Source organism: Cervus canadensis, chromosome X (genome assembly GCF_019320065.1).
Source record: "Cervus canadensis isolate Bull #8, Minnesota chromosome X, ASM1932006v1, whole genome shotgun sequence".
Lineage (NCBI taxonomy): Eukaryota > Metazoa > Chordata > Mammalia > Artiodactyla > Cervidae > Cervus > Cervus canadensis.
In genome coordinates, this window is record NC_057419.1 from 145,352,520 (window position 1) to 145,376,294 (window position 23,775).

At 41.4% G+C, this 23,775-nt stretch overlaps 1 protein-coding gene and 1 non-coding gene across 4 annotated transcripts in view; one reads left to right on the top strand and one right to left on the bottom strand.

Annotated features, from left to right (window-relative positions):
- Positions 1-23,775, bottom strand: part of F8 (coagulation factor VIII) — a 144,893-nt gene that overhangs the window by 96,938 nt on the left and 24,180 nt on the right. For all 3 annotated transcript variants that reach the window (XM_043457542.1, XM_043457543.1, XM_043457541.1), the window contains 7 exons: positions 21,278-21,400; positions 16,432-16,644; positions 12,553-12,621; positions 9,555-9,656; positions 6,227-6,448; positions 3,991-4,246; positions 3,332-3,503 (listed from right to left, as the gene is read on the bottom strand). In XM_043457542.1, coding sequence (XP_043313477.1) covers positions 3,332-3,503; positions 3,991-4,246; positions 6,227-6,448; positions 9,555-9,656; positions 12,553-12,621; positions 16,432-16,644; positions 21,278-21,400 — 1,157 coding nt within the window. The remainder of the gene's footprint in view (positions 1-3,331; positions 3,504-3,990; positions 4,247-6,226; positions 6,449-9,554; positions 9,657-12,552; positions 12,622-16,431; positions 16,645-21,277; positions 21,401-23,775) is intronic.
- Positions 11,550-11,675, top strand: LOC122436182. The gene has a single exon (XR_006267940.1). It is a non-coding gene; the product is annotated as a small nucleolar RNA SNORA25 (small nucleolar RNA).

The following is a 23,775-nucleotide window of genomic DNA, read 5'->3' on the forward strand; positions in this document are numbered from 1 at the left end:
ATATCCAAGATATATTGTTAAAATTTTTAAATCAATGTACAGAACAATTTGCAGGGACTTCACAGGTGGCTCAGTGGTAAAGAATCTACCTGCCAATTCAGCAGCCACAGGAGACGTGGGTTCAATCCCTTGGTTGGGAGCATCCCCTGGAGGAGGAAATGGAAACCCACTCCAGCGTTCTTGCCTGGAAAATTCCATGGACAGAGGAGCCTAGTGGGCTACAGTCCATGTAGTCAAAAAGAGTCAGACACAAGTAAGCGACTGAACACACTTGCACAGAAAAATCTACATCATGCTTCTGTTTTTATGTGAAATATATGCACATGTATTTCTATGGTGTTAGTTGCTCAGTTGTTTCTGATTCTTTGCAACCCCATGGAATGTAGTATATGTAGTTTATGCATGTCTTTGTATAACTTACATTATTCCTGAAAGGGAAATGAAAAACTGACAGCAAAAATTGCAACTCAGACTAGGGAACTAGAAGTCTGGGAGGAAGGAAAGTTTCCTTTTGTTTTGCACACACTTTTTTGCCTTTTGAGTTACTCTTACTAATTAAAAACAGGTAAATAAAATTCAAAAAGAAAAATGTACAATAATAGCTAACTAAAATATTAAAGAAGGGCAATGAAGAAAGACGTGCCCTACAAATATCAAAACATATTACAAGATTGTAGTCATTAAAACAGTATGGTAACAGACCAGTCAAAGAGAACAGATTTCAGCATTTTAGCATATAATAAAAAGAACTTACCAGGTGGCTCAGTGGTTAAGAATCTGCCTGCGATGCAGGAGACCTGGGTTTGATCCCTGGGTCAGGAAGATCCCCTAGAGAAGGGAATGGCTACCCACTCCAGTATACTTGCCTGGGAAATCCCATGGACAGAAGAGCCTGGTGGGCTACAGTGCATGGGCTCACAAAGAGTCAGACACCACTAAGCATGCATGCATATAATAAAAAAGGCATTTTTAAATTAGTGAAGAAAAATTGATTGGGCCAAATGGCTGTCACTTGCAGAAATCCCTATTTGACACAATGCTCTATACCCAAAAGTAACTTCCAGAGCAATTAGAATGCTTATTATAAAAATAAAACTGTAAACACAAAAAGAACAAAATATAGTAGACTATTTCTTTCATCTCTTAGGGGGTGGTGAAGATGCTCCTAGGCAGAAAACATAAATGAAAAATATTCAGAAAAATATAAATGTAAAGACTGATACAAAGATCTTGACTATATTAAAACTGAAAATCTTTATAGGGAAAAAGGCATCATAAAGGAGTTAAAGTGCAAGTGACATACTGAGAAAAATACATGAAAGATAAATAATAATGTGCTAATATCCGTAATACATAAAGCCTTTTACAAATATATAAGCAAAAGATGGCCATTTCTAACATTATTTCACAGTGATAAGAGAACAGACTCTGTATGATTTCAACACCTTTAGATCATGAAAATTTTACACCTTGCTTTATGGCCCTAGATATCTTCCAGGGTCTCCTCATTTATAGTCTATAGGGACTTGAATAGAATTTGTATGTTACTGTTGCATGAAAATTGTATAAATTTCAATTATGTTGAATTGGTTCACAGTGCCTTTCAGGTCTACTATATACTTCTCCTTCTCTGTATATTCATTCTATTAATTTTTGAGAGTTTGGTATTGAAACTCCAACTAAAATCTTCATTTACCTACTTAAAAAATAATTGCAATATATAGAAGAAGTATGTGTATTTCCCAAGTCTCCTGTAAATGCATTATCATACTTTCATAATTTAAAAAAAAGAAAAAAAAAAGTAATGCTGCCTGCCATATCAGTAAGCAACGGATATTGCAGTCATCAGCAATTGCAGCCACCCTCAACAATTGAGCCCTTGGGGAACTTAAGCTGGAAACAAGGAATGCCTGCCATCTAGCGGTCAGCAAGCTGAAGCCACCCCCAATGGTGCAGCTTGAGGAAACTCAGGATGTGAAAACATAGGATCCTGGCCCCAGATAGCTGAAGTGCAGATCAAAGGAATGATTTCACTGAGCACATTCTGGGATCTTCCCATGCACAGAAAAGCCCTAATTTCCTCAACTTGACATATCTAGTTTTCTTTAATTACCAATGAATCTTTTGACAGTCTGACTACCTACCTTTTGCTGCAAAGAAAGAAAGAAAGAAAGAAAGAAGGGGAAGTCGCTCAGTCGTGTCCAACTCTTTGTGACCCCATGGACTGCAGCCCACCAGGCTCCTCCATCCATGAGATTTTCCAGGCAAGAGTACTGGAGTGTGTTGCCATTTCCTTCTCCAGGGGATCTTCCCCACCCAGGAATCGAACCCAGGTTTCCTGCATCATAGGCAGACACTTTACCGTCTGAGCCACCAGGGAAGTCTTTGTTGCAAAGACTCCTATATATCATGGCTCCCCTCCTCAGAGGAGTTCTCTCAAAGTTATTTGAGATGCTGTCTCCCCAGCTTTAAGTTCTAAGAATGTTAACTGAATAAAATGTAACTCTCCACTTTTTAGGTTGTGCATTTTTTTCCCCCTCATTGACATGATTGTGAAAAAATATCCCTGCTTTTTTTAAACCATTGTTCTCTGCAGCATAAGTGTTACTAATATCTTCCATCAAGGGTCATGAAATGTTTTCTGGAAAGGGATGGGTAGATAGTAAATGCTCTAGGCTTTGTGGGCTATATCTACTCTCTGTTACATATCCTTGTTATCTTTTCCTTACTGAGTCACTTGAGTCATGTCTGACTCTGTGCAACCCCATGGACTGGAGCCCGCCAGGCTCCTCTGTCCATGGGGGTTCTCCAGGCAAGAATACTAGAGTGGGTTTCCATTTCCTTCTCCAGGGGATCTTCCTACCAGGGATCAAACCCACATCTCTTATGTCTCCTGCATTGGCAGGCGGGTTCTTTACCACTAGCACCACCTGGGAAGCCCCATTCTTTTCCTTACAGCTCTCAAAAATGTAAAATCCTTCTACATTCACAGGTTCTCCAAAAGTAGACTATGAGACAAATTTGGCTCACAGCCCTTAGTCTGCTGATTCCTGTACTATATCACTAGTGGAAAAAGTTGTAGAAGGGTATGTATGAAAGTTTAAGCCATGAGTATTTCAACAGAGTGGCAGGTTTAATGGGTGGCATTAACTATGTTTCCTATGTATGAATATTTTAAAACAAATTTATAATTTACATTTATTTGTGTAATATTTATACATTTTAAAAGATGATGCCCATTGGACAGGGGCTGAAACAGGAAGTTGCAAAAAACTCACAACTCTCCAGCCTTTGTCTTCTTACCCAAGCTTATATCTTTTCTTCAACTTACCAAAAGTGTGTCTCCAACTTCTCCATAAAGTAAAGGCCCCAGGATCCCCGATTCATGCTGAATAGCTTCACGAGTCTTAAATGTCCCATCTGTGTAAGCTATAAATCGGACTTTTCTGTACTTCTTACCAATCCGCTGGGGACCACGATTCAGATACAGACTTTTATAACTTCTGTATGAGACATAAAAAGATGAGACGTTGGAATGAAGCATGCCAGGTTGCTAAAATCCAACTTTAAAACAGCTGATATGATTTCATCAAGGAAGGGTGAGAAAAATATAGCCATCCCTGGTGGGAATTTCTGAAATATGTTAATGCTTTTGGTCCACTGAGCTGGAGAGAGGACTTCCCTTGTGGCTCAGAAGGTAAAGCATCTGCCTACAATGCGGGAGACCCGGGTTTGATCCATGGGTCAGGAAGATCCCCTGGAGAAGGAAATGGCAACCCACTCCAGTACTCTTGCCTGAAAAATCCCACGGATAGAGGAGCCTGGTTGGCTACAGTCCATAGGGCCACAAAGAGTCGGACACGACTGAGCAACTTCACTCTTGCCTGTACCTAATCCTACACATGGCTTAAGGGTTTGCTCTTTTGAGAAACTGGGAAGAGCTTTTGGATTATGAGGAAGAGATAACACCAAGAGTCAAAAGGTCCTTACCTGTCATTGGAGGTGAGGACCGAGGGGGCATAGTCCCAGTCATCCTCTTCAGCAGCAATGTAGTGGACCCAGGTTTTAGGATGCTTCTTTGCAACTGAGCGCATTTGGATAAAGGGAGGCGCACTGTCGCCATCAAACCTGACCACATCCATGTCAGAGTCATCCAAACCATCATCATAATCTTCTTCATTATTTTTTGTCCATAGTTGGGGTTCCTCTGGGCAACTATCTACTTTGACGTAAGCTTCCATACCATCTGAAGTCAGACAAAACCAATGTGAGGTTCAAAGAGGTTTTCTGGCCTTAACTCTTCTGACTTTGTTTTCTCTTACACCTTCAAGACCTTCTCCTAAGTGTTCTAACCTCCTATATGTATTACCTTCTCTATAGCTGGTACTTTCGAGGTACTTCCCGTGGTCTTTGCACTCATCATTTCCCTTCTGCCTGACTATCTATGTTTGACTCAAATCTATGTTTGACTCCTGTTTCAAGATTTCCTCATTTGCTTTTCTTTCCCTTCTGGAACTGGCTCTGAGCCTATCACTTCCCAACTTTCAAACTGTAAACGAGAAGGCCCAAGGAATTGCATATTTTCAGCTTTTGGAAGCCTAGGTCAGACTAACTCCCCACCCCTACAGTTACCTAATAATTTTTATATATAGTCAATTGAATTATGATACAAACCATAGATTTAATAGCTTGTCAAGAAAAATCATAGTAGAGATATAAATTTTAAGACATATCTGAAGTTAATAAAAACATGAAAAGGTTCAGCTTAGAATTAAGGAAATATATTATATATTTTAAGAGCATGTCCGACTGTGGCTAGTTGTAAGCCTTAGAGCAAGTCTATTCAGCAATCTCAATCTCATTTGCATGCTTTATGAAATGTAAATAATAATAATCCCTCCCCTATCTAATGCCATAGGGCAGCTTTGAAGAAAAATATTAAGAAAGGAGACCTATTTACTGGCTGATGGGGAACAAAGCAGATTTCAGGAGCAGCAAGCACCTAGTGTGGGTTCATGTGGCCTTAAACACAATTCAGTCTAGATCTAAAAATGAAGGATTTTGTATGAGTTCCAAAAAGACAAAACATTTTTCTGAAAAACAAGGATTAAAATCAGCATAAAGAAGGGTCAAAAGAATAAGAAAAAGAAACAGAACATAAAACAAACTCTTCCTAAACAGAATCAGGCTTCAAACTAGGTCATGAGCAGCCTGTATACAAGTAAATGACCTTTTCCTGTGTGCCTATAGGATCGACTTCCTGTTACTTGTCCAGTATGACACATTTTGTCCTCTAATGTCTTGTCAAAAACCCCATAATTATTATGTAACATATCAGGAAATGAGGTTCCTATGTTTCATCACTACAGAGGACTAGAAACAAAGTCACTCACAAAACATAAACAGAAAAAAGTACAAGATCAAATCTCTTTTTCAGGGCAACCAAGGAACCTGAAGGGAGGTTTAATACTAGATTGACAGGAATAGCAAGTGCTGTTCATCATGAAAGATCAGGCCTCCCCAACATTTCTTTCCAACAGCTCTCAATGGCCACAATAGAGGAGGAGACAAAGAGAGTTATTAGACTGATCCAAGATTAAGAATTAGCAGAGTAAATATACAGGAAGAAAAATGGGGATGAGCTGATCATGTAACATGAGTTTTCATAGCCTATAGCAACAAATAAGCTCACTCACATTAACAATAATTTGCAACTTCCTTAGATAGGATCTTTGACCCTTTGCAAAGTCAAGTTGTCCTTGAAAGCTTCACGTGGTGCCTCACATGTGTTTACCAACTTCCACTCCCATGTTGTTTCTCCTGATGTCTCTCATCTCTGACCAAGTATCTACAGCGTGCCTCCTTGTATACCAGTTGTCTGGTGTCTCATATGGCACACCACAGTATCCTTTTGTATTTGCTGTATATTGGGGCATCATTACTGACATCCTGGAGCCCTTAGGATTATATCCTAGATGCCATGACCCCAAATCGCTCTCTCCATAGTACTGAAGCCTACTTAATGTGATCAGGCTGGGAAAACAATGATATACTGTCCTCCTCACATTCGCCACCTCATTCTTCACTAAACCATTTCCCTTCCCTCTCACAGGTAAACTCCGAAGTCCTATTTACTAATAATCAAGCCCTCTTATATTCAAGGTGAAATATTTAAAAGAAGAGCTGGATATTTCTAATACTCATTTTTAAGATCCACAGACATTACCATGTTGGTGGGAAGAAATATGACAAAACAGTAGAAACTGGCCACGGTCCATTAGGACTGTCTGAGCGGTAAGGAAAGTTATTGGTGAGATCTCCAAGGAAGCCTGGCGATGGTTCCTCACAAGAAATGTGTGGCCTTCGAGGAAAATTGAGTGCACTTCTGGGGTGGTGCCCATTCCAATCACGTGCCAATAGACTGATTTCTTATGACATCCAATCAGACCTGGAAAGTAGGAATAACATAACTAGAGCTAAGAAGCAGAGAATCCAAAATGGAAAACACTTTCTAGGATAGGATGAACAAACTATCTGTACAAATTTTTATTATCTTGACTTGAAACCCAACTTTCCAAGGACACGGGGGTACTCTCAATCTAACAGCTCTTGCTGAAGTCATCAATGACTGTTGTGCTTCTGAATCCAATGGATCTTTTTCAGTCTTCTTCTGCATCTGTTAACCATTCATTCCTTCTTGAAATTCTGTTTTCCCTTGGCCTCTGTGCCAACAGACTTTTGTTTCCCTAAGGCTTCAGCTCAGTTCAGTCGCTCAGTCATGTCCCACTCTTTGCAACCCCATGAACCGCAGCACGCCAGGCCTCCCTGTCCATCACCAACTCCTGGAGTTTACCCAAACTTATGTCCATTGAGTCAGTGATGCCATCCAACCATCTCATCCTCTGTCGTCCCCTTCTCCTCCCGCCTTCAATCTTTCCCAGCATCAGGGTCTTTTCAAATGAGTCAGCTCTTTGCATCAGGTGGCCAAAGTATTGGAGTTTCAGCTTCAACATCAGTCCTTCCAGTGAACACCCAGGACTGATCTCCTTTAGGATGGACTTGTTGGATCTCCTAGCAGTCAAAGGGACTCTCAAGAGTCTTCTCCAACACCACAGTTCAAAAGCATCCCTAAGGCTTAGACTGCTCCTTCTGTTTTCGCTTTGTGACCGCTCCTCTTTACCCATCCATTAAATGGGGGATGACCTCAGGGCTCATCCTTAGCCTAATTATTCTTTTGTTAATCAAATTTTCTCCCTGATTAATATCATTCAATCTCACAGGATTAATGATCATTCATATGCTAATAACTCTCCTGTTCTCCCAGAACTCCAGACTTGCACAATCACCTTCTCAACATCTTCACCTGGATACTTCAGGAAATACACAGGTACAAAAACAGATTTTTCATCTTTACCACCTCATCTTCTTCCAGAGTTCCTTATTTCAGCGAATGGTATTAATACAAGCCTGGATTCAATTCTGCAAGTGAGAGTTATTCTTGTCCCTACTCTCACTTCTCACATCCAATCTAACACCAATTATGGCAATACCATTAATAACTGTAATATTTATTGAGCACTTGCATAACATCAAGCACTGTTCAGGATATTTTACAAGTTTTAACTCTCAGTATTTCCCTGGTAGCTCAGACAGTAAAGCGTCTGCCTACAATGTGGGAGACCCGGGTTTGATCCCTGGGTCGGGAAGATCCTCTGGAGAAGGAAATGGCAACCCACTCCAGTACTCTTGCCTGGAACATCCCATGGATGGAGGAGCATGGTCGGCTACAGCCCACAGGGTCGCAAATAGTCAGACAGGACTGAACAACTTCACTTTCAACCCTATATTATGAATGAAGAAACTATAACTGTCATCCCTTTCTTAAAGGAGAGGAAACTTATGCCCAGAGAAGCAATTAACATGATATATGAGAGCAGGGACTTAAATGTTTTGAAAGTTAATTTCTTTTCTAAACCTGAAGTCTTGCATATTAATTACAGAATTGTTGAATATCATTAATAACCGCGATATTTACTGAGCACTTGCATAACATCAAGCACTGTCGAGAGTATTTTACAAAAACTAAGATCATGGCATCCAGTCCCATCACTTCATGGCAAATAGATGGGGAGAAAATGGAAACAGGGACAGATTCTATTTTCTTGGGCACCAAAATTACTGCAGATGGTGACTGCAGCCATGAAATTAACAGATGCTTGCTCCTTGGAAGAAAAACTATGACAAACCTAGACACTGTATTAGGATGCAGAGACATCACTTTGCCAACAAAGGTCTGTTTAGTCAAAGCTATGGTTTTTCCAGAAGATGTGTATGGATGTGAGAGTTGGACCATAAAGAAGGCTGAGTGCCGAAGAATTCATGCTTTTGAATTGCAGTGCTGGAAAAGACTCTTGAGAGTCCCTTGGACAGTATGGAGATCAAACCAGTCCATCCTAAAGGAAATCAACCTTGAATATTCTTTGGAAGGACTGATGCTGAAGCTGAAGTTCCAATACTTTGGCCAACTGATGGGAAGAGCTGACTCATTGGAAAAGACCCTGATACTGGGAAAGACTGAGGGCAGGAGAAGAAGGGGGTGATAGGATGAGATGGTTAGATAGCATCACTGACTTGATGGACATGAGTTTGAGCAAACTCCAGGAGACACTGAAGGACAGGGAAGCCTGGTGTGCTGCAGTTCATGGGGTCAGAAGGAGTCTGACATGACTTAGTGACTGAACAGTAACAAAAGCTTTCTTTCAATTAAGTTTGTATTTTAACAATTATATTCCTAATTTTGTAAGCATGTTGGAGAAGGAAATGGTGACCCACTCCAGTAGTCTTGCCTGGAAAATTCCATGCATGGAGGAGTCTGGTAGGCTACAGTCCATGGGGCTGCAAAGAATCAGACACAACTGAGTGACTTCACTTTCTTATTTTAATTGTTTCTTTTTCATATAATCCTATTATTACTTTTGTAAACTTACTAGAGGATCTGTTTATTATACAAGAATGTAACTCAGGAACATCTAGGGGGAAGTGCCATACAGGGCAAGGCTTGGGGAAGGGCTCAGAGCTTCCACGCCCTCTCCAGGCACCTTTCTCTCAGCATCTCCGTGGGCTCATGCGTTATCTAATTTACTTTGCTTATCTTGCATATTGTCTTTGTGTTTCAGGCTTTCCCTCAAGTATCTGTTCATCCTTGGATGCCCATTTAGAAAGGAAAGAGAAATCAGTAAGCTCTGTATACACTAAGAAAAGAAAAGAAAGAAAGTGAAGTCACTCAGTCGTGTCTGACTCTTTGCGACCCCATGAACCGCAGCATGCCAGGCCTCCCTGTCCATCATCAATTCCCAAGTTTACCCAAACTCATGTTTGTTTACACTGCATACACTGGCAGTCCTTAATTTTTTGATGACTGCAAGAAGGACTGGTCACGGTACCATAAGATCCCCCAGAGGCCAGAATTCAGAAGTGTCTGAAGACAACGGGAGAAGACAGCTCTGGTGGTGAATGTAGAAGATCCTGAGGATTCTTGAGCAGGCTGTACATACCTGGCAGAGACCTGTTTATATAGCCATTGATGGTGTGCAGTGCAGATGCAGAATCCATAACATGAGTCAAGGACTCATTTTTTCCCGAGTGCCAACTTTTCCCTGTTAAGAGAGGACACACACAGAGGGCCAGCTAAGTGTCTGTGTCATGACTGACCCTCCATTTCCACTACCCTCCCTCCCATCAGGCAAATACGGCTCACATCTTTTTTGTCAGCAGAGATGACTTTCCCTCAAAGTCAGTAGGCAAAAGGGAGAAGACAATTACCAAAAGGTAGACACTTATTGCTCAGATTGATGCTATCTCTCAATATTTATCCATGACAGTAGGTAGAAGAATAATGACAAATTATCACTAGGAGAAGGGAGAATATTGGTTAGTTTGTACCATGATGACTTCTATTCACTGGTTGACTTATGTGAGAGGGAGAACATGAAAATCCTCCTAAGAAAAGGCTGCCAGTACCTGTCCCTGTCCTACTTGCTTCATCTAGTCTGTAATAATGAAAGCCCATGGACAGGAAACCTTCCCAACCTTGTCACTGAAATTAATAAAAGTGAAAGAAGCAGAAATATTATTATTAGCAGTGACTTGAGGTTGCCCTCAAGAACTGACTCATTAGAAAAGACCCTGATGCTGGGAAAGATTGAAGGTGGGAGGAGAAAGGGATGACAGAGGATGAGATGGTTGGATGACATCACCAACTCAATGGACATGAATTTGAGTATACTTCTGGAGTTGGTGATGGACAGGGAGCCCTGGCATGCTGCAGTCCATGGGATCATAGAGTCGGACACGACTGAGTGACTGAACTAAACTGAGGTTGCTCTTATGTACAAAAGACTGAAACTTTCTGAAGCACCGAACCTTTGGTGAACTCTCATAAGTTCATTTATCCAGTTTCCATTTTGCCTTGTGAAACTGAAAGATTTTAAAGACTGGAGTGACAAGATCAGATTCACATTTCACTAAGCTCCCTTTGGCTGCTACAGTAAGAATGACGTGTTGGGGGCACAAAAAGACAAGGAGACTAGTCAGGGGAGAGGTGATAGGGGTCTCAGTTCAGAAGATGGCAGTGTAGGAGGATCCAGAGGAGAGAGAAGGTGATGATAGAACGATTCTATCAGGAGGAGGAGAAAGCAGAAGTACTAACACCACCTTATGTCCTGAAAAGTGAAACTGAAGTAAGAGTGTGTCCTCAGAAAAGTGTCGCTCAGTCGTGTCCAACTCTTTGTGATCACATGGACTCGTCCATGGAATTCTCCAGGCCAGAATACTGGAGTGGGTAGCCTTTCCCTTCTACAGGGGAATCTTCCCAACCCAGGGATTGAACCCAGGTCTCCCACATTGCAGGCAGATTCTTTACCAGCTGAGCCACAAGGGAAGCCCAGGAATACTGGAGTGGGTAGCCTATTCCTTCTCCAGGGGATCTTCCCGACCCAGGAATTGAAGCGGGGTCACCCACGTCGCAGGCGGATTATTTACCAACTGAGCTATCAGGGAAGCAAGGTCCTGCGTTACTGAATTGAAATCACTCAATCCTCACAACCATCCTATGAAAAAGTAGATATTATTTCAACTTTAAAATGGAGGAAACTGAGACACAGAGGGGTTGAGTAACTTGCTAAAGTTACTTAAAAAGTAAGAGATGAAGATAAGAAAAAGCATACTCACAGAAACACAGAAGAGAAGGGTGACTGCAAGGGTCTCGGGAAATGGGGAGATGTTGGTCCAATGGGACAATCTTTAACTTTTAAGACAAACAAGTTCTGGGGATCTAATGTACAGCACGATGAGCAAACTACATTGAACACCAGAAATAAGCTCAGGGAATTGATTTCACACAACAATGATAACTATGTGGGCAGACAGGTTAACTTGACTGTAGTAATCATTTCTCTATCTATATCTAAAATCATTTTGTACACCTTAAATATATATGATTTGCAGTAAAAATTTCTTTTAAAGAGGGGGCATTGAGAAAATAAAGCAATAGGTCACTTCCAAAAGGGCTTGTAGGACCAAAACCAGGAGCTCTTAAATGCTGTGACCAAAGACTGAAATTCTCCATAAGATGTGATAGCCACTCAATTGTGCTGTTTTCCTGAGTAGAGACAGAAGCCTCAGCCACTCATGTCCATGATTGGTGATAAGTAGGAAAGTAAATAAATGCACCCCAAGTTTCACCAAGGGCTTCCCTGGTGGCTCTGCAGGAAAGAACCTGCCTGCCAAAGCAGGAGACAGATTCGATCCCTGGGTTGGGGAAGATCCCCTGGAGGAGAAAATGGCAACCTATGCCAGTACAGAGGAGCCTGGCGGGCTACAGTCCATGGGGTCGCCAAGAGTTGGACATGACTGAAGCGACTTAGCACACACAAAGTTTAACTAAAACTAACAAGCAAACAAACAAACAAAAATTACATAAAGGAGACGTGTGGGGCAGAAGCCTTGCCCTTCCCCCATCCTTCAGACCAGAGTTCTTCGTGCAAAACTGCTGCACCTCAACTCAGCTGGGAGAAGAAGGTGCGCAGGTCACTAACCGTAAGAAGACACTGGGCGCCTGGGGGCAGAGACGCAGCTCACCCACTGGATCAGCACCTGCTACTGCGTGGAGAGCTCCACCCACTTCCGCCCACCCGCTTCCGCATAAAGCAGCCTTGCCCTGGGACTGTGGGAAGAGCGTGTGCTCTAAAACCCAAGCTTGTACCTCTCCCGTCTTGATCGAATCATTAGTCTTTCCTTTGCTTCTAAGCGAGCAAAAGAGGAAAGTGAAAAGTCTTTGTTGACGGATTTAATGAGAGACAAGGCTATCTGTTACCCAGCTCCTCTCTCTTACTTCATAGCTGCCCGTGGAAGTCCGTGGGCATTTTGTTCTTGGCTTTCATTTTCATCCCCATCTACATCATTCCATTCACAGCCCTCAAGCTCAAGTACCACGTTACATTAATCTATTTCATTTCTTTCAGCAGGCCAAAATTCAGATCACAGGTCACTAACCTTCATCAAATACAGCAAACAGTAGTACAAATTCATGCAAGGTCTGTGTCCTTTCTTTGATCAGAGTCCCTGAAAAAGAAGTGAGAGTATTTATCTTCTATAGAAAATCCTATCACAGAAAAATGACCCTAGGAGGATACATGACTTCATCAACTGCTTTGTCTCTTGATCTCTCATTAACTTCAGTTCAGTTCAGTTCAGTCGCTCAGTTGTGTCAGACTCTTTGTGACCCCATGGACTGCAGCACGCCAGGCCTCCCTGTCCATCACCAACTCCTGGAGTTTACTCAAATTCATGTCCATTGAGTCATTGATGCCATCCAACTATCTTGTCACCTGTCGTCCCCTTAACCATAACATTATTTCCTTGGTGTCACATCTATACCAGTGCTCCTAAAATTATTTGGGGTAAAGGACATGATAAAAAGTTTCAAATTTGTTGCAAACCATTACTTTTATAAAAGATGACAAAAATTAATTACTAAAAAAAAAAAATTAAAAATAATCAAATGACAAGTCCACATAATCAAATTTCATGTACATGTATATATTCACAACAAACATACAAAAAAAAAGAAAAACTGCAAAAATCATAAACATTGCTCATGGAAATGTGCATATATGCAAATAATTCATAAATTAAAATAGTTTCTATTAAAATACAGAAAAAAGGCCAACAAAGGTCCATCTAGTCAAAGCTATGGTTTTTCTAGTACTCGTGTAGGGATGTGAGAGTTGGACTAGAAAGAAAACGGAGTGCCAAAGAATTGATGCTTTTGACCTGTGGTGTTGGAGAAAACTCTTGAGAGTCCCTTGGACTGCAAGGATATCAAACCAGTCAATCCTGAACGAAATCAGTCCTGAATATTCATTGGAAGGACTGATGCTGAAACTCCAATACTTTGGCCACCTGATGCAAAAAACTGACTCATTGAAAAAGACCCTGATGCTGGGAAAGACTGAAAGCAAGAGAAAGGGACAACAGAGGATGAGATGCTTGGATGGCATCACTGACTCGATGGACATGAGTTTGAGCAAGCTCCGGGAGTTGGTGATGGACAGGGAGGCCTGGCATGCTGCAGTCCATGGGGTCACAAAGAGTCAGACACAACTGAGTGACTGAACTGAACTGATAGAAAATTTCTATTATGCTTTTAACTATTTTTTTTACTTCTGCAATTGTAAATTAAAAGTTATGAACAAAGTAACAATTATCCATGTTAAATACCTATACTCATAATTAAAATGAACACCATATATGTCAATATTTAAAGTTATCAATGTTACAAATGACCTTGCTTCATGGTTTAACTGTTGAATTTGTTAGTTGTCTTTCTTAGCAGAATAATTTTTCATTTGATTAGGAAGTGCAGGTTTATTTTGAGTAGGAAGAGTTTTGTTTATAATGTTCTTTTCTCTCTCTTTTACTCTTGATGCTTAGAAAGTAAAAGTTAAATTGGATGGAAACAGTAACTCACCCATACAATTTTAAAATACAGATAAAGCTGACTGAAAAGACTTTAAATCTTTTTACGATATTTTTAGATTTATCAAGCAGTGAAATGGATGTCTTTCAGTAGGTGAATGGATAAATAAACTGTGGTCCATCTAGACAACAAACTATTATTCAGCCTTAAAAAGAAATAGGCTATCAAGCCATCAAAAACATGGAGGAAGCTTAAATATACAGTACTAAGTGGAAGAAGCCAATATGAAAAGGCTACATACTATTTGACATTCTGGAACAGCCAAAACTATGAAGACAATTTAAAGGACAGTGCTTGCCAGAGGGTAGAAGAGGGAAGGATGAATAGGCAGGGAAGAACACAGGATTTTTAGGGTGGTGATATGATACTACGACATATATATCATGCTATATGATACTATATGATATATGACACTATGTGACATATGATACCGTATGATACTACTATAATGGACACATGTCATTACATATACAATCCAAGTGCACAACATAGTGATTCTGTATTTCTTTACATTCCAAGATGATCACGGTAAGTCTAATTGCCATCTATCACCATACAGATTATTATGCCGTTATTGACTCTATTCCCCATGCTGTACATTTCATCACTGTGACTCATTTGTTTTGTAACTGGAGGTCTGTACCTTTCAATCTCCCTCAACTATTTCATTCATCCCTCGACCCTGCTCCCCTCTGGCAACCACCTGTTTGTTCTCTTTTTCTACAGCTTTGTTTCGTGGTATTATTTTTGTTCATTTCTTTTGTTTTTTAGATTCCATATATAAATGAAATGATACAGTATTTGTCTATCTCTGTCTGATTTATCTCACTTAAGATAATGCCCTTTGGCCCATCCATGTAGTCACAAATGGCAAGAAGAGTTCATTCTTTTTTATTGCTGAGTAATCTTACCCAAGGGCTTCTTTGGTGGCTCAGATGGTTAAGAATCCGCCTGCCAATGCAGGAGACCTGGGTTCGATCCCTGGGTTGGGATGATCCCCTGGAGAAGGAAATGGCAATCCACTCTAGTATTCTCACCTGGAGAATTCCATGGACAGAGGAACCTGGCGGGCTACAGTCCATGGGGTCACAAAGAGCTGGACACGACTGAAGTGACTTAGCACACACAGAACAGTGCAGGAGGATTCTCTATTTCTCCACATCCTCACCAACGCTTGTTATTTATGGCTTTTTTGATAATAGCCATTCTGATGGGTGTGAGGTAATATCTCAAAGTTTTGATTTGCATTTCCCTAATAATTAGAGGTGTTGAGTGTCTTTTCATTTGTTCATGCATTTGGCACTAGGTTGTGCACTGGAGAAGGAAATGGCACCCCACTCCAGTACTCTTGCCTGAAAAATCCCATGGACAGAGGAGCCTGGTAGGCTACAGTCCATGGGGTTGCAAAGAGTCGGACATGACTGAGCTACTTCCCTCACTCTGTGCACTTGTAACTATAATAGTGTTGTTGGTTAATTATATTTCAATAATTTTTAAAATTATATTTCAATAAATTTTTAAATGTTTTTTCACAAACATTTCAATAAAATGTTTTTTTTAACTTTTTTTTTTTTTTTTGGTCCACATTGTGCAGCTTGTAGGATCTTACTTCCCCATCCAGGCATTGAACCCAGGCCCTTGGCAATAAGAGCACAGAGTTCACTAGATGGCTAGAGAATTCCCAATAAAAATTTTTTTATAAAAGTTTCAATTTAAATGACTATGATTTTTACCATAACTTATAAACATGTATAAATTCTTGCTTTTCTCAGATTTTTATGTTTTGGGGTTACAGATGACAAACTAACCTCCTGAAATGGTCTATACACCATTAGTCACACACTTAGATGTACTATTTACCTTCATGGAGGTTTCAAGGAACCTAACGCAAAATTTGTATAAAGGACTACTGAGACAGCCCATAGGCTATGTGAAGCATAAAGCAGAAGAAGAGAAAGTGAAAGTGAAGTTGTTCAGTTGTGTCCAACTCTTTGCGACCCCACGGACTGTAGCCAGCCAGGCTCCTCTGTCCATGGGATTCTCCAGGCAAGAATACTAGAGTGGGTTGCCATTTCCTTCTCCAGGGGATATTCCCTACCCAGGGATTGAATTTGGGTCTCCAGCATTGCAGACTGACTCTTGACTGTCTGAGCCACTGGGGAAGAGAAGCAATACCTAATTCCAGAATTTGGCTTTTGTTGGCCATTAGAGTGCATTGTGGCTATATGGGATGCATAGATCCTACCATGCAGTTCTATTAATCTCAGAGACTATTCTCCTTTCCATGGCCATGATTCAAAGCAAAAGAAACCTCTTTCACATGAAAGAGTGCAAACACCGTTTGTTGTGAATCGACACAGATGTTTGTACTTTCTACTTTTTCTTATACGTACCTTCTCTACAAATGAGCAGGGCTCCGATGAGACCTGAGTTCACGTCTTTCACCAGGTCCACATGAGAAAGATATGAGTAGGTGAGACATGGTGGGTCAGAGGCTGTTGGACCATTTTCTTTCAAGACCTGCCAGACGTAGGTATGACTTTTACCAGGAATGACTTTGTCATCTTCCTTCTCCCTTTGGCTGGTTTCATCCTTATATGCAGCACCTAAATCAAGGTGAGATAAAGTTGTCCTTTCTACGCCCATTGCCCACTCAAGGAGGCATCAAGTTTATTGTCACCAGTAGACTCTATGCAAGGAACAACTTTTCTGAAACAATTTGGAATACTAACCAGCAGCAGCTATAAATGGGGAGAAGCCGCCTTATATATTTCAGAGGAGTTCTTGACCACTAGGGCAAATGTGAGTGGTTGAGTGGTTCTGTGAGAACTTCAGATTGCAACAAAAATACTGCTTCCATTATTCCATCTTTTTACCTAATTCAATTCAATTCAATTCAGTAGACATACATTGGGTATGTGCTTTGTCTCAGACTCTTTAGTAAGCACTGCTGAGGGTCAGGGAAGGGTGAGATGCAGAGATTTTTTTAAACAGATATTTTCTTGCTCTCCCATCCTTAGTGATGTTAAAACTGACCTCTGAATTATCTGATACCTTTATTCTACAATGAGCACTATATGTGTTCATTCTTAAAGAAGTGTTATTGCTTCTAGGTCATTTCAGTGGACAGAAATAGAAAATATTCAAAGGCACTGACTATAACACTTACACTGTTATTGAACTATTTTTCTAAAAACTCACCTTGGTTTCTTGAATTCATAATGGTCTCTAGGACTCCAGAACATTCAAGGCATTCAGGGTGTTCTTCATTTATACTCCATCTTACCCCACAATAGCTATACATCTAATAGAGGGACCTCTCTAACAGAGCAGTACAAGAGACCCCTGCATTGACTCACTACAAAAGCAGCCTCTCTGATAAATGGGTATCCCTCCACTGGGCATTAGGGACAACTGGATTCATCCAGAAGCAACAGCAGACCAATATTGGTGCTTAGCAGACCCTGGTGGACATTCAGAAAAACATGAGTTGCACTTTGGGATGGAGAGTGTGGTCATGTCTCTGTGTGATTGTGGGTTGGTAGCAAATTCTGAATAGTGAAAACATTTGGATAGGAAGAGAGGGGTTCATGGAGGGGTAAAGAAGGGGCTTCAACTGTGTCTTCTGTTTAATTTCTTAAAATAAAGTAGGCAAAGACAGCAAAATGTTAAGATTTGCAAAATCTGGAAGGGAGGGCAGTTTGGAGGAGAATGGATACATGTATCTGTATGGCTGAGTTCCTTCCCTATCCACCTGAAACTATTGCAACATTGTTTGTTAATTATACTGCCATACAAAAGAAAAAGTTTTCAAAAAAGATTTGCCAAAGTGAGCTAGGGCTTCCCTCAGAGCTCAGTGGGTAAAGAATCCTCCTGCAATGCAGGAGACCCTGGTTTGATTCCTGAGTCGGGAAGACCCTCTGGAGAAGGGGTAGGCTGCCCACTCCAGTATTCTTGGGCTTCCCTGGTGGCTCAGCTGGTAAAGGATCCACCTGCAATGTGGGAGACCTGGGTTTGATCCATGGGTTGGGAAGATTCCCCTGGAGAAGGGAAAGGTTACCCACTCCAGTATTCTGGTCTGGAGAATCCCATGGACTGTATAGTCCATGGGGTTGCAAAGAGTCAGACACAACTGAGCGACTGTCACTTTCAAAGTGAGCTAATGGGTACATGTATGTTGGCTCTATTATTTCTTATACCTTTGTTTGTTTGTTTGAAACATTTTATTAGGAAAAGAATCCCCTTTTACCTAATAGTAAGGTTGGGAGAGGGATGAGGGGTTAATGAGAGGTCAAGAGTGTGTGAAAACTGCATCTGTCTTGATGAGGACGGTGAGTGGATTGGGAGGATATCTGGGCAGTGGTAAGGCACCACTTAAGGCGAGGTGCAAGGTTTATTTCAACCATAGCCATTTGCTTGGTTGCTAGTAGAAGAGATGGAGAACAGATTTCACCAGGGTAGTGGTTTAGCCAAGAGAGTAGAATGTAAATCAAGGAGGCCAGGAACCTGCGGATCCCAAGGAGAATGAATTCTTGGAGTGGGGAGGGAAAGAGTGACAGCTGGCAAAATAGGAGAATGTTGACAGCTGGAACCTGAGATCTTGGATTCAACACAGATTGCTCACAACAAGGCCTGTCCTTTGGTGAAGACAAAGGTGATTTGTCCAGACCAAGTGAAGTAAGCGGTGCATGGGCAAAAGCATTGTGCATAGCCTTGAAAGTTGCCATGTCTACTCAGGTATGTTTCCTTTGGGAAACCTCGGTCTTCAGAGTCTTACTTGAGCTTCTATACCAGCCACCTGCAAATACTCTAAGCAGAATGTGTTTTGTGCAATCGCCATCTTCTGTTATATTCTGAACAAGTGTTGGGAACATTCGAGAATGTTCTGGAAAGCCCTCTATTCACCCCCCTGCAGCTGTATCAGCCTTGCCCCAGGCGTGGCCAAGGGCCCCAGAGCCTGACCTGCTCAGACACCCCAGCTCAGTGACCCCTGGGCATGAGTACTCAACCACAGGCCAAATGCTGTGCTTCAGAGGCTACTGCACTGCACTGTCTGGTGCCTTCGGTTGCTTTTTCCTTCGCCTGATCTCTGCTCAGCAGCTTTGGGTCAGCACCTGTTAACTTGTCTGCCCCCATGCTGTCTTTTCACAGTCTCATTATGTGGCCCTACTTACAGCCTAGGGTGGTGTTAGAACCCTCTTGTCCAGAAAAGAAATTTAAAGAATTTCTCTAGCACCAGGTTTCCCTTTTCAGCTCAAGACCAAACTTGACATTTCCCTGGATCTGCTTTTAACTCTCCTTCTGGCTCCTTTGACAGACATTCCATGGGAACTAGCTGTCTTGACATACATCTTATGCTTTTAGATTCTATTAGCCAGAAGAAGTCACGTGGTCATGTCCAATACCAATATGGTAGGGAAATGTACTCCTCCTGCTCTGCAGGAGGGGATGGCTGTTTGCTGAACTGAAATACAATTTCCCAGAGTTTTGGTTTGGGAGATTAACATGACAGGCTTACAAAGCAACTCAGTGGTTGCCTGGGGCTGGGGGTGGGAATGGGGCTTGAACAGCAAGGCCAGAACTTCTTGACATGGATGGTGTTGGTGGCCCCACAACTGTCTGAATAGAGTCAAAGTCATCAAACTACTTTAAATGACTGAATTTCGTGGTATGTAATTTAAACCTCAAGAAAACTGTTTTAAAATGCTATCAGGAAACCATACACAAAAATTCATTTGTGATGGGTTATAGACTTCAGCATGAAAGGCAAAATAATAGAACTTCTAGACGAAAGCATGGACAAAATCCTTCATGACTTGGGGGTAGGCAAATGTCTTAAATAGGACCCAAAGTCTAACATACAAGGAAAACATGTGATACCTTTTTTGTGCTTCATGAATGTTTGAACTTTCATGCTTCATTAACTTTAAGAACTTTACCAAAAAAATTATCAAGAGAGTGAAAATTAAAGCTACAGACTGGAAGAAGATATGTAAATATTTCAATCTGTCAGAGGATTTGTATTCAGAATATATAAACTAACTCTACAAATCAATCAGAAAAAGATAAACCACTGTCTTTGTAACAGGAAAAACACTTAAACAGTTGATCAGATAGTTTATTAAAGGATATCAAAAATGTCAATAAGCATGCAAAGTTATACTTATCATCATGGATTTACCTTACATGCTGGGACCCCTAGGCTAATCTAAGGAGGCCAAGAACTTGTTGATGATAACATATAAACACAGAAGCTTGTGCTAGGACTATAAATCACATGGGCATTAGGCCAGTGACTCACTGTATTGTTCCTGGACTGCTGTATGTATGAGAGATTAGATAGACTAGTTTCCCAGAACTCGCAAGGCTTAGGGTACAAAACAGTCATCTCTATGCTGAACTCCTAGGTGCAGAATTGGGGGAACCCTGGTCTCTCTAAAATGTCCCTAGATTCGTTCTGGAAGCTTTCAAGTGGATAAACCTCATGGAAATAGCTTTCCAGGCACCAGGCAGAACCTGGGATGCCTTCTCCTATATATCCCTGCCCACTCCTGTCGTTTACCTTCCCTCAGTCCACGTCTACCCTGACCTCAGGAGTGCAACCGAGAAAGGTAGTACATTTTTGCATGAGAACTTAGTCAACATCGAAGCATAGTCAGACCATACAGTACAGGACATGTGCTCCAATAATGTACTGATGATTTGCTTGAATCTTATTGATCTGTATATGTCATAGTCCATCTGGGCAATATCAGGGTCCACTGTGACATTCCCTTTCATTCCTTCTCGCACTGTGGGGATTGTGGGCAAACAGGTTTTTTCTCTTTGTAATGAGGTCTGCTTGTGCTTCAGCTAGTTGGCCCTAATCACATGGTGACATCCATATTTTAGCAACTGGGAGAAGGGGAGGGAAAGGAAATATCTGAAAAGTCTGAATCTAAGGAAGGAGAAGGAGAATTCGGTTTCATTGCTACACCAATGGCCTTGATCTTCCCTAGGAAGTTTTCTCAGCATAAGAAGGCAGATAAAGTGAGATATTAGGATCTGTGGCCTGGTTCCCCAAGGGAGAACAGGGGACAGAGACAAGCTTTGGGATAAGACCAAAATAACAATGTTCTTGACTTCATGCAATGGGCCTAGGTTTGAATCCTGACTCCACCATTCATTAGCTGTATGACCTTATACTCACTACTCTTCTGTCCATAGTATGACTGAACCATAGGAGGGCATTTGACTCACCTTCAGAAGATTTCCAGTAGGATACGCCGATAGCATGAAGACTAACAGGATGAGAAGCCATATTCTTAAGTGTAATGACCACAGTGTCATAAACCTCAGCCTGGATAGTTGGACCCAGCAGACCTGCAAGAATGACATATTCCCCCAAATGTCATTTGGAAGGTTGTTTAGCTGGTAAGTCACATGTCTAACTCTTTTGTGACCCCATGGACTGTAGCCTGCCAGGCTCCTCTGTCCATGGGATTTCCCAGGCAAGAATACTGGAGTGGGTTGCCATTTCCTTCTCCAGGGTATCTTCCCGAACCAGGGATGGAACCCGCATCTGCTACATTGGCAGGCTGAGTCTTTACCATTGGGCCATCAGGGAAGCCCCATTTGGAAGGTAGCACTCCAGAAAATGTGTTATCACAAAAATGATGGTCAAAGTCACATGCCGGGAGCCATTATGGGAGATCCCACCCATGACAAGGTCATGAGGAGAAGACCTGAAACGTAAGGCTGTTCAGGCTACAAGGGACCCTCCAGGTTGACCCCGGCCTCTACCCAACCCTGTATCCTCCCCCTCTTGCTGTTGTCCTTGTTCGTCCTGTTGCAGATCTTTGCATTGCCTGCCGAGAGCTCTCCTGCTCCTCTTTCACTAAATAAAGACCAACACAGAACCCTAATTAATAAATCTCCTGGTCGCTGGTTCCCTATGAAGGGGCCAGGAATGAAGGAAATGTTTCAAGTAAAAACCCTTTTGCTGGCTCTGGCTTGTTTGGCAGATGTGTACTAATGCACATGACTGCTCACAACACCTTAATCATAAACAGCATAAAGAACCTGATCACAAAAGGCCCTGATAGGCACAGAGCCCTTCAGGGGTGAGAAAGCCTTATTAGAGAACACAAAAAATATTATTCTAAAAGTGGTTATTGGATCAACGTTTGATTGCTGTAATTGTGCTGAGGTTGTGCAGTAAAAACTATTGTTAATATAGTTAAGGATTTAGAAAAATAAGAGTTTAGCCCTAGTGTGGAAACAATAAGATAATTGTTAATTTTAATTAAGAGTGCTAAAACAGAGGCTGCCTCACCAGAGCCACAGAGTCTTTGTGTGGTAAACTTTTTAGATAAATTTAGCTGAGAACTTTTGCAAAAAGACTGACATTTGTGTTAACAGGATTGTATTTCTACTATGTTGCAACCTGCTGTACCATGAGACTGCAACTTTTCTGTTTTCTGCTAAACTCAAGGCAAAATAGAACAGCAAAGAATAGACTACAGAAAATACTTTTGCCTTCACCTAGATCATAAAATGTTAATAGGCCCAAGGGCCAGAAGATAATGTACAAAGATTCACTATGAAAGAAGACTCTCATGAACAAAGAAGTATGCAGAAAACACCCTGGTTTCATGAAGGACAAAACTGATGTAATGTTAAACTAAACTTTGTATGCTTATCTTTCACCTCCCCTTAGAAATGTACTAACTTAGGGTATAAAAGCTACCGTGAAAAATAAAACGCAGCCAGACTCTGCTGCACACCCTGGTCTGATCTCTTTCTCTCTCTCTCACTTGCCGACACCGTTTATCCTGAGGGTTCCCCTGGATCCTGCTGGGGCTGGACCCTGGCAGTCACAGGAGAGAAGCAAGTCCTTCAGATTATTGATAAAAAGTAGTAGCCAAGTGAATGCATTAACTTCTATAACCAGTCTAGCCTTATGGTTGTTCTGAGGACAAATTTCTGGCAATGCATTCAATGCATTGATTCATTCAACTAATAATTGGTTTCCTACTACATTCTATAAACCACCCTAGGCACTAGGCATGAAGTAATTAAGAAGATAGGCCATAGAGATCAAATTATAGAGACATTAGTAAAAGTGAAAGTCACTCAGTCATGTCTGACTCCTCGTGACCCCATGGACTGTATCCATGGAATTCTCCAGGCCAGAATACTGGAGTGGGTAACCTTTCCCTTTTCCAGGGGATCTTCCTGACCCAGGGATCAAATCCAGGTCTCCCACACTGCAGGCAGATTCTTTCCCAGCTGGTCCACAAGGGAAGCCCAAGAACACTGGAGTGGGTAGCCTAGCCCTCTGCGGTGGGATCTTCCTGACCCAGGAATTGAACTGGGGTCTCCTGCATTGCAGGTGGATCCTTTACCAACTGAGCCACTAGGGAAGCCATTAAGTACGTAAATAAACAAGGAAACTTTAGGTTGTTATAAATGCTGTAAACGATGGTGGCATACTAGAAAATGATGAGGCAGGAAGCAGAGGATACTTTAAAGATAGCAAAATAACCTGTGGTTGAAGCACAGTGAATGAGATAGAAGATAGTAGAAAAGAAGGTTATAGAGGCAGACAGGGAACATAACATGTAAGACTTTGGAGGTTACAGGAATTTAGAAGAAGAAATGGACTAGAGACTTGTTTTGGAGGAAAACATTCAAAATAGTAATATTTTGAATGAATATTTATACTATTAATAAAAATATTCATAAAGAGAAGCATC